At 37.1% G+C, this 11,410-nt stretch overlaps 1 protein-coding gene across 1 annotated transcript in view; it reads right to left on the bottom strand.

Annotated features, from left to right (window-relative positions):
• The window catches only part of ANGPT1 (angiopoietin 1), a 307,389-nt gene that overhangs the window by 126,503 nt on the left and 169,476 nt on the right, over window positions 1-11,410 (bottom strand). Inside the window, exon 2 of the mRNA XM_012645300.1 lies at window positions 4,759-4,914. Within this exon, the coding sequence (XP_012500754.1) occupies window positions 4,759-4,914 (156 nt within the window). The remainder of the gene's footprint in view (window positions 1-4,758; window positions 4,915-11,410) is intronic.

Raw genomic sequence — 11,410 nt, 5'->3', positions numbered from 1 at the left:
ATAATAATAACCTCATTTGTTTATGGAGTTTGGTAGAGATAGTACTTATATTACAGATGTAGAAATTAGCTACCAACATAGTGAATTCTCAGTGCAAACAGAATGGAACCCAGGTAGTCTATCTCCAGCGTCTGAATTCTCTCCTATAGGCTTACCATGTAACTATAAACAAGCAGCTTCCCTCTAGCCAAAAAAGTAAACCTCTCAGTCTAGAACTGCTACCAAAATGTTTTCTTTCATGTCACCATGAGGTCTTCTGTTTGTTGCAAGTGATGGCATCAGACTTCTTACCACATATACTAAATTAGCACTATGAGTGTGGAAGGTATCCAAATGTCTTATGCGTCTCAGAACATAGAGAAAAATATATTTACTCAGTGTTCCCAGTTGGGTCAGAACATCTTTGCACTAGACTGCTTCTGCCTAAAGTCACATTCTGACGCATCAGCTATTTGTGGGTATATATTACTAGCAGCATACAAACCTCAGGTTATTGCCCTTGGGTGTAGTGGTATTGGGTTGAAATCTACAGAAATTAAGGGACTAAGGTTAGTTAATTTAATCATTTCACTCAAAAATATTTATTGAGAGCCTACTATGTACCAAGTCCCGTTCTAAATCCTAATAGAGCAGTGAACAAGAACAAGACAGATAAAATCCTGCTCCTTAGGAGTTTACATTCTAGTGCAGAAGTTGGTCAGATTTTCCTATGCGTCAGATGGTATATCTTAGGTGTGGTGGGCTATAATGGTCTCTGGTGTAACCACTCAACTCTGCCATTGTAGTGAGAAAGCAGCCATAGACAACATATAAATGAATGAGTGTGGTTGTGGTCAATAAAACTTTATTTACAAAAAGAAATGGCTAGTCAAATTTGACCTATGGACCACAGTTTGCTGAGCCCTCTGCTAGTGGGCTCAGCAAGCACTTTTTGCTTTTATCAAACATTTTTCTAAACGTTGTAAGGAAATTAATTATCAGAGTATTTTCCATGAATTCCCCAGTAGAGAGTCTGTTTCACTGCCATTTCTGTTAAACCAAGGCTAAATGTTGAATATTCAACTATTCCCTCAACAAGTTAGAGATACAGTCACTCAACTTTGAGAGTTTTCCTTTGAGAGCAGATGTGAGAAGAAACCTGTTTCTGCCTAGAGATTCCTGTTCATTGAACAAACTGTTCCTGAATTGTCTTATATTTCTAACTGGGCTATTGAGGTCCAAACAATAGGTGCGATCGTTTGTGACCTCTGAGAAGCATATGATAAAATGGGATTAGACATGCAGGAAATTTACTAGGGGAAATGCCTGCTCAGTTAAACTCACTGAAAATAAGACTTGCTTTATTTTTTGTTGTATTCTATATAGTAGCTATTAAAACATCTTGCATCAAGGAAGTACTCAAAATATCTTTTTATATTTGATTAAATTTCATTTCTAACACTAAAGTTCCCATGTAAAGCACTGAAAATTGGAAGAAACTTAGTTACACTCAGCGTATAAGGAACTTTTCCATAATGAACATAGCCAGCAAGTGGCAAGGACGGTACTGGATCCTACAATTCCATGAGAAAATGTGACTGGCACATGGTAGAAGGGCAATAATAAGTGGCATCATTACTGTCATTAGCAGAGCAGCAGCAGCATCTTCACCATTTGTAGAAAGCATTCGGTGGCCCCTATTAGATCCCCACTACCTTTTGCTTTATCTGATTCTGTCTTACCCTCTTCTTGGACCCACTTACTATTCTGCAAACTAGAGAACGCAGGGGTATACAGAGACAGGCAGCATAGACAGAGGGCTGGTAAAACATGTAGACTTTGATGCTGGACTGAGTTCAAATTCTCACTAGTTCTTTCATCTGGGAAGAGTTGTTTCACCTCTCTATATTTCAGTTTCCTCATCTTTAAACAAGGGATGGTAATATTATCTACTACATAGGATCTATTATTATTATTAAATAGCTAATGTATGTAAAATTGCTTAGAACTGAGCTAAGCACAGATTACTACAGGTGAATTTTAATGCAATTTGTCTATTAGTTCCTCCAAAACCAAATTTGCTTGAGGAAAAAAGTGAGAAATAGAATTACATTATAGGAAGGGACCTGAATAATCCCTGAAACTAACCCCTTTATATTGCACACTTGGAAAAAGGATGTATGTTGAAGGCAAAGAGATATTGGCACAAACTGATAACAGAGTGAGGAAAGCACTGTAAGGCAGGCTAAGGAGGAAGGAAAGGGCATGGTGTTGTTTCCTGATTCTCACCATGGCCAGCAAGGTTATTTAGATGTGCTCATTATAGGTCTCTTTTCCGATCATGACGTTTATGGAGCACAAGAGTATCTTTAAATGCTGTTGCAGTAAAACTGTGGCTCTATCACCGTTTTTTAAGTTGCAAATCTAGACAGTCAGCTGAGAACTAGAAAGCAATACGTTACTTATCTTTATAAGATCATTCTGTGAAAGCTAGGACACTAAAATGTATTGCAAAGCCATTGTCATGAGTTCCTGACATAACGGAGGACCTGAAATCAGTTTTAGGAAAAGCTACACCTACCAAAGTGAAGTCAAGTTAGATGAATATAGGAGCAAAATTAGGAGAGCATACCTGGACAGCACAGAAGGATCTAATGGTTTATAAATGCTTATTATAAATGCACAAAGTGTATCAAGGTTAAGGAATAATTCAGGATTCATTTTGTAAAGTTAGTTCTACATCAGGGCATGAGTGCACATGAATGGTTATGTCAAAGCAGAACACATCCTGTTGTAATAATTCAATAAGCACCATGAGGGCATACGTTTGCATGAAAATGGTTTGGAGCATCACAGCTACAAATAGCATAGACAATTAGAAGACATTAAAATGAAGATGAACACACAGGCTTCACTTATTAAGGTAGGACACAGTTTGAGCCATTGTCTTCCTTCTCTACTTTCCTCTCATTGCTAGTTCTGATAAGTTTTTGATTTTTTAGATGTCTTCTTGGTTTTAACTATCTTAAAATTGTTTCCGCTGTATCTAATAAACTTTCATTGGCCTTTAAAGATAAATTTTAGGTGCTTCATATATTCTTTTTTCTTTGAACTTTTTGTGCTATTTTCCAAAAGTACACATCTCCTGGCCTTACGAATGCAGACAAAACAAGTTGTCTCTTAAAACCTTATAGAGCATGCATCTTAACAGTGTGAAGATTAACAAGCTAACAATGGGACATTTTTTCTCCACAACTCCAATTCCTCGGTGGAAAGAGAACAAAAACAATCCAAGCTAAGGTTTTGGAGGATGGAAAAATTAAATAAAACCCTGCCATTTATGTCATAAAATTTATTGTAACAGAGATGTATAAAAATTTCAAATGTGCCATCAAGTAAGATATATTGTGTCAGTTTTTGAATATATGAGAGTGTTTTGTAGGAAAAGATGAGCATTCTGTTCTAATAAAAATAAGAAAAAATACAATCACATTATTTATACCACAAGAAGCCAATATGCATAGATTATGAAACTTGCTTAGTGTGATGATGAACAATTAAAGTCTTGTAGTTTTCAGTTACAAATTTCCCCCTCCCCATCCCCCATGTTGATCTGATGATAACGTGCAGCAAAAAAAAAAAAAACTTTTCCAAAGCCTATGTGATGCATTCCTCCAATGCAGTCAGTACTTAAGTTCTTATTAGTTATTAGTTTTAGTTAATTATTAGTATTACTAATTAAGGGGGAGAGAAATAAGACTGGAGTTTGAGTCCTAGATTTTATTCACTAGCTGTATCAATGTGAGAAATCATTCAAACTTTCTGAACCATCTACTGTAAATGATTTTCATAAAAACCATTTGTACATGGAAAGTTGTTTGTGTTATATAAAAGGCTCTGTCCACATAAATTATCATTGTTATTTTTCTTTAAATATCCACATATCTGTGATATCACTAACACAAATGAAATAAATTAGAAATAAAATTGCACCTAATTTTTGAATTGGCATATTTCAGCTTTGATGCCAGAAATCAACTACGTTGAGATAGTCATCCCCTGAGTTTCAGAATGATAACTGAATGGCCATTTTCATAGCTAAAAGGGGACCAAGAAATCATCTTCTAGTCATCAAACTGCTATTTGCTATTTGCACTAAACTGTGATGGTGGGTTTGTGACAGTGATGGTCAAAGGGCATCCCTAGTTTTTATTGATTTGTGCTCACGTAAGTATGTCATTGTCCCTGGTAGGGAGACACACACACTCTCATTCTCACTCTCTTGATCAGTCATTTGGCTTTTCCTTTCTATCCACTGAATGCGCAAACCCTCTGCAGGTGCCATTACAGCTAGAAAATTACCAGAGACAAAACAAGACAGGTCAAAAATGCACATCAAAGGCACCAATTTAACCCAAGTGGTTATTTTGTTTGACACATATCATATCACAGTTGGTAGCTGCAGTGTTTATTTCAATTTAAACACTGATTAGGTCCTTTGCCAGCCCTGTTTTCGCAAACACATACAAAGCTAAATATACGAACCCTCATTAAATCAAAAGAAACATGCATAGCATGTCAAGCAGTCATTGTTGTTATTACCAATAAACAAAAGTGTATATGTTTCCCCAATCCGAGTGCTGAAATGTGCTCTGTGTTTATGGAGCAAGCTAAAAGAAAACACACACACATACACACACACACACACACACACACACACACACACACACACAAAACCCTTCCTGGTTGAGTTTGCGACTCTGGCCCCGGGGGGTGTACCTGGGTCTCAACATCTGTCAGTTTTCGGGTCTGCTCTGCAGTCTGAGACAGGAGGCTGGTTCCTATCTCGAGCATGGTGGCCGTGTGGTTCTGAACCGCATTCTGCTGTATCTGGGCCATCTCCGACTTCATATTTTCCACAATGTAATTCTCGAGCTGCAAGAGATAAAGGACAAAGCTTATTGCATTATAAGCAAAGCCTCCCAGTTGGGGCATGTAATATTTACAATGACAAAACAAGATGCAGCTGGCAAATCAGCCATCTGGCAGGGATCCTCTGTATCTCTGGGAGCTGGGGAAATGGAAGCAGAGCACACAGGAATCTAGTTGTCAACAAACTCCTAATAAAATGATACACATACACAATAATCACAATCATAACGATAATTTGCACTTGGATTATGCTTTCTGTTGTTGGCATTATCTCATTTAACCCTCTCAGCAAAGATGAGAGTTAGACACAGTCAGCGTCATTGTTCTGTTTATTTTATAGCTCAGGCAACGGAATCAGAGAGGGTCAGGGACGAACCCAAGGTCACCCAGCACAAATGCAGCAGAGCTCATACAATAATTTAAATCTAAATCTTGGTGCTCTGCTTTTTCCATTACACCATGCTGATCACTCATCTCAGAAAAATTCAGCCTGCTGTTTCAATTTTTGTAATGATAAATAAAAAATCATGCTGCATTGGGGGGATGAGGAGTAGGAAGACAGCAGACGATCAAAACAAAAGCCTTTAAGAGGAATATTAACACATAAATGACGATGTATGAAATGAGCTGCAGAGCCTGAGCGCTAGCTATAACCATTCTCCGTGCTCCTTTGCAAACTCAAAAATAGGCACAGCCCATAAATTGGTCTTGGCCTTTCTTGCCTTGGGTAACATTTAGTCCTTTATGGCACCATCGCAGAGAACACCATAGTTGTAAAACAAATGGTACCATGGGGCCAAGAAGAATTATTTAGTGACTTACTGCATGGGAGCCTGTTAGACAGCTGGGAGAATAAAGCTACGCATATGCACTGCTTGAAAAACACAGAAGAAGCCTGCACCTCCCTGTCAGTGCACTTAATTCTCCCCCACCACTGCGTGGTGACTGCATTTCATTACCCAATTACACATGCGGGGAAACTGCATCCCAGAGAAGTCATGTCCAAGGCCACACACCACAGAAACAGCCAGATTGGACTTGAGCGCTGAAGTCCTTAACTCTCATACCAACACTTTCAACCTCTTGATAGCTCTGCCAAGTCGTGCTTCGCAAGCCGGGTTCCAAATCATTAACAGCTACGTGATTTTCACTGATGTAGTGAACCATAACACAGCCACTATTTAATAATCCATAGTAACATTATTATCATGTAATAAATATAGTCTAAATGTAAATTCCCCTTCGTGAGACTTTGGCAGTTCACTTTCTAACATCATCCCTTGCTTATTTCTATTTATCAAATATGAATCTAACAAAAGTGAAAGTTTAGACTCAAACTCACAATGCTATTAATAAATTCTGAATCTGTTCTTGGTCAATATAAGATATTCCCCTTCCTTCTTTATTCCCCAATTAGACGTTGGAGGAAATTTCAACCTATAAAAGTTTATTATAAAACAAATACAAAATAGATTAGAATAAATATATGAAAATTATCTTAACAAATTTAAGGTCTCCGGGCCAAATCTTGGCTTTATTTCAATTGAATCAATATATTTAAATGACAAGGGAAGGGTAGAGGAAAAGAGAGTAGGTCAGAGTAATAAACGTCTGTCAGTTTGGATTCTACATCATGTGTTTCCCTTTTCCTTATCACATCCCTTAACTTTCTTTAGGGAAATTATCTTTTACCCCTTCAGAACAAATGCTTCAGGTAGTGTTGTCCCAACTTAGCTTCAGGAACAGGTACATGTTTGAGCCTGGCAAACCAGAATGTTCTGCTCTTACTTAGCAAGTGTGAGTTATTTGAGAATGGAAAGACACTGCAAAGTAAGGCTATTAAGCCTCAGTTTTGGAATTTTGTCAAACTAGTTTATAAAAGAACTTCTTTTTTCTTTGTGGTTAGTAAGGTGGTAACATATATACCTGACAAGGTTGGGCCCATTTTGCTACCACAGAACCAGAGCCAGCTCAGAAAGATAGCTAGGTAGCTAGCTAGATAGATATTATAGATAGATCAGATAGAGCCAGGTGATATAGATAGAAGGATACCTTTTGAGCATGTGGATCCAGCCATGTTTTTAGCTAGATGCACCCTTGGACATTCAGCTGTAAGTTGCATGATCTAATAATCTCCCCCTGAGCAGCCAACATTTTTTCGCCTTCAATTACATTGATTTAGGTTTTTAACATTTACAACCAAAATGTTTTGACTATTACATTTGATAAATGTTTAGCAAAAGAAGGCTCAGACAGGGAAATATAAGCGGCATGTTCCTTACTTGTCCAGGGAATTTGGACAAGAGGGTATGTATGCATATTCGTGAACTTGCATATCCTAAAAAACGGCAGGTAAGTCTCATTGTGAAGATAATATCTGTCATGTAAAGCTGACATTTATTAATTGCCTACTATGTAGCAGGAACTGAGCTAAGTGTTTTCCTTTCATTAATATAACTGCACTGAAACCCCCTAGCAACTTTACGTGTTTTATAGACGAAACTATTGAGGCTTAGAAATCCCAAAACAACTTGCTCAAGAACAGGCGAGAATTCAACCCCCAACTCCAAAACCCATATTCTTAACCTCTAGTTTATTCAGCCTAGCACTACTTAATTATTTTATGTTGTAACAGCCCCTAAACTTTGAGTGTTCATCAAAACTACATGGAAAGAATTTAAAATGCAGTTGGAGGTACAACACACCAGAAATCTTCAAGGGCACATACTAGGAAAGCTTTTATAAAGCTTCCCAATGTAATTCTAATTCAGGCAAAGAACCAGTATTTCTCAAAGTGTGGTCCATAGAATAACTGCCGGTATGCTAACTGTTTGTGATCAGTTAGCCATGAGATGAGAAGTTTGTGCCAGAATGTAAATTATCTGTCACGAAGCACACTGTTCAGTTCACCTGATATATAGAAAAAGCAGCCTCATTGGAGTAAAAAATAATTAACCAGAGTTATATTCATGCTATTCACCATGGCAGCCCAAATGAGAATTTTAGTATAGGTTGCGGACATATATTAATATATATGTCTGTATATGAGCAAACTTTCTAAAAGAAAAAAGTGATGCTATAATTTACATTCTGGTGCAAGCTTCTTACTTTGTTACAAAATGACAACAATTTCCTTGAGTAGCACTGATTTAGACCATCAGAATTACTCTGCTATGTCACACACATTGCTTAACAAAAAATTTGGTTTCCTATGCAGATTTCCCTTCTGAGGGACAATTCACTATCAGTGAACTCCAATACAGGATCTGTTTGATAATTATACATCAATTTCTTATGCAGCTGGTTAGCAGAAGTCAGTCCCCAGAGCTTGACTTGCTCTGAGTATAGTAACAACCATGTACCCGGTCTTCACAGAGGAGGACAACCTCTGGCATAGGTGGTTATGTCAAGGTTCAGCTGCTTTGCAATCCTATCTATGTGTCAGATCTTGATACTGTACTATTATGTTTTTTTTGATACCATAAAATTAACACTGGTAAAGCAAAATAACTGTTTCATGCTAGCATTCATCACAGCCATAAAGTGCCTCTCAGTTCTGCTGACACTGTTGTGGAAATGAAGTAGGTCTCCAACCTATACTAAAATTCTCATTTGGGCTGCCATGATGAGTAGTATGAATATAACTCTAGTTAATTATTTTTTAATCAAAGGGGGCTGCTTTCTCTAGGAATAACTGCCTTTTAATGCAAAAGGTAATGGCACATTTAAGTAGCAAGAACCAGATGTAGTTGATTTAAAGGCCGAGGAGAGAGGCAGAAGTCAAACATACAATGTGTGATTAATAAGGAGGACTGCTTTCATCTTATCTCTAAACATTCCTCTGCAGATGTGTAACTGCGAAATCCATCTTGATGTGCCATATCAGCGAGCTGCAGGAAAGAGTTGTAACAAATTTGATTGTCTTCATATATTTCCTACTAGTTTTTAAAATATATTTACAGAAAATGATGGCTACCTTAAGGTTTAATATTTTATAAACATCCAAGATGTGAATTTCAAGCTTAGAAGTTGCTGACCACAAGAGCTGATGAGTTATAAAGGAGTCTCCCAACCTGAATCATAAAATTATTTGACTATACTGCCACTCCAGAGTTTTATAAAGTATTGTCCAAAAGACTAGGAAAAGGATGTATGATACGATTTGAAAACAGATGACAAATGATTAATGATGATTTTTAAATAAGGAAATAATGTTATATTTGTAAAGTGGTTTGATATTTACAAAGAGATTTCACATACATTTTCTGATTTGATCTTTATGCCAAACCTACAAGGAGAGAACTGATTCCATTTTATAGTTTTAAGAAACAGAGGCCTTAGCTGACTTCGTGGAGCTCAAAGAAAAGTCAGACATCAAAGAAAGGTTTAAACTCTATTTTCTGATGCTCCACTAGCCTCAGAGTTGTGGGAACTGCTCGGTTATTGGATTGGCTGGGTGGCTGAGTGATTGATTAATTGATTGATTCCATTTTTAGCCAGCTCTTGAGTATGCGTTTACTTATTCCTTTGAAAAAATCATGCATCAGTAGAAAGGGATCACTTTCACTTGGCTTCACCATATTGGAGACCATGTTAATTAGAGGTGAGATTAGAAATTGTAGGGCCAGGTAGGTGGAAAGTTTACTTTGCCAGTACTTTTAATGCAAGGGTATCATTTAACATTCTCTCATAAGTTCCTACCTTTTTTCTTAGTAACGTAAGTTTGTTTTGTTCTGCCCATTCTATTTCTTACCAACCATTGTTAAATATAACAATGGGAATAGGAATAACAATAACATACTAAGTCTTTAGTGAGGCTAGGTATGTGCCAGGTTTTACAAATATGTAGTTCATTGAATATTTGCAACAATCCGGATACTGTAAGTATTACTTTCCTCATTTCACTGATTGGAAACAGGCTCAAGGAATTTAAGTAAATTGTCTAAGATCACATGATGAGTTGATGGTAGAGCTGGTATATTGCTTTGGAAGAAGCTAGATAGATTACCCAGCAGGTTGTGCTCCATCCAAAAGGAAAGTCATCCATCAAACACAAGCATGTTGCCTCCGGTGTTATAGACAAATTCTGGTAACACAATATTCGTGCAGCGAATATGTAAAATGAAAGCTACAGAAATGATGAGCGGAAACTTGTTCAATGATAGATCATTTTAAAATTTTTTTAATTTAAACATTTGCACACTGATGGCTGTCAAATCCTGGGAAAGGTTATACATGGTGAGAAAACAAATATCCAGTCAACTGTATGAGAAGTAGTATTATTATAACTAGACAAAGAAAAATATTTTTAAGAAGTTAAGATTATCGACCATTTGTAGCTCACTCATAAATGGCCTACCCTGTCCTTTGCCCAATGGCTAAAGCAGAGAATTAATGCTATCATTCTCCATTATCAGAGAGAGAGTTTTAGAAAAGCTCTCTTACTGGACTCTTAAAATTCTTGGTACTTCATGTTTATGAGAACCAAAGTCTGTGTGAGATTCTGACATGTCTTATATGTGAAATGCATTCCCTATCATTTCACTTTAGGAGATCACTGCAAGGGAACTCTTAAACCAGAGCCTATCTTAAGGCACAAAGAATATAATTTCTCCACGTAATTCTTAAGAAAATAACATTTTAAACCCTATAAAAATTGACAAAGGCATTGTTTGCTTAAAATATGTTGTGGATTAAGTGGACCCTCGTTGAATGTTGGTGCATATGGTATTACTCAGTTATGGCAAAACAACCATGAAATAAAGTAAAAGGGTAAATATGGGAAAGCAATAAAAAGGTAAAACAATGCAAAAAATGCCTTAAACGTTGATGGTTTTATCTAATATCACTGTTTCATAAATCAGTGGCAATATTGAAAATGCAACTATATCTAGGTTTATGGCCTTATAAAAAAGATGGCTGAGGCCAAATATATTATTTGCAGGAATTTCTATTATTAGATCTCCCAATATACTGTTTCTTTTACCAAATGGAGAAGTACACTTGTCTTTTTAGACAATAGATCTATTTAGCTAACATTTAAAATGGTTTCTGTACTGATATTCATGACATGGATCCTATTTCTCATTTTGATATCTGAGGAACATTTACGATTTATGGAAAAAAGAAAACCATTAGTATAAGAGAGCTGAAAGAGACATTAAATATTACGAGCTCCAAGGATCTCATTTTATAGATGTAGTGACTGAGGTTCAGAGAGGTTATAGAAAGCAAGGTGAAACAGCTAATCAATGTCAGATGCCGGGCTGTGGCCCCTCAGTGTGTGGGAAACTCAGACTCACGTCAGGCTGAGACGACAGCAATGGCTGTCAATGCTGTTAGCCCACTCCACATTCCTTCTCCAATTTCCTGGTCCCTGCTACTTGCTTTACCTCTCTTGGCTCCCGATTTGGATGTCCCCTTTCCCAATACCAATTCATGCTCCATCAGTTTTAGGGGTCTTGACTTTCCTTTCTGGACTCTGTTCTTGCTTCCTAGC

The sequence above is a fragment of the Propithecus coquereli genome, unplaced genomic scaffold, assembly GCF_000956105.1.
Source record: "Propithecus coquereli isolate 6110/MARCELLA unplaced genomic scaffold, Pcoq_1.0 Scaffold23, whole genome shotgun sequence".
Lineage (NCBI taxonomy): Eukaryota > Metazoa > Chordata > Mammalia > Primates > Indriidae > Propithecus > Propithecus coquereli.
This window is presented reverse-complemented; position numbering and strand designations above follow the sequence as displayed.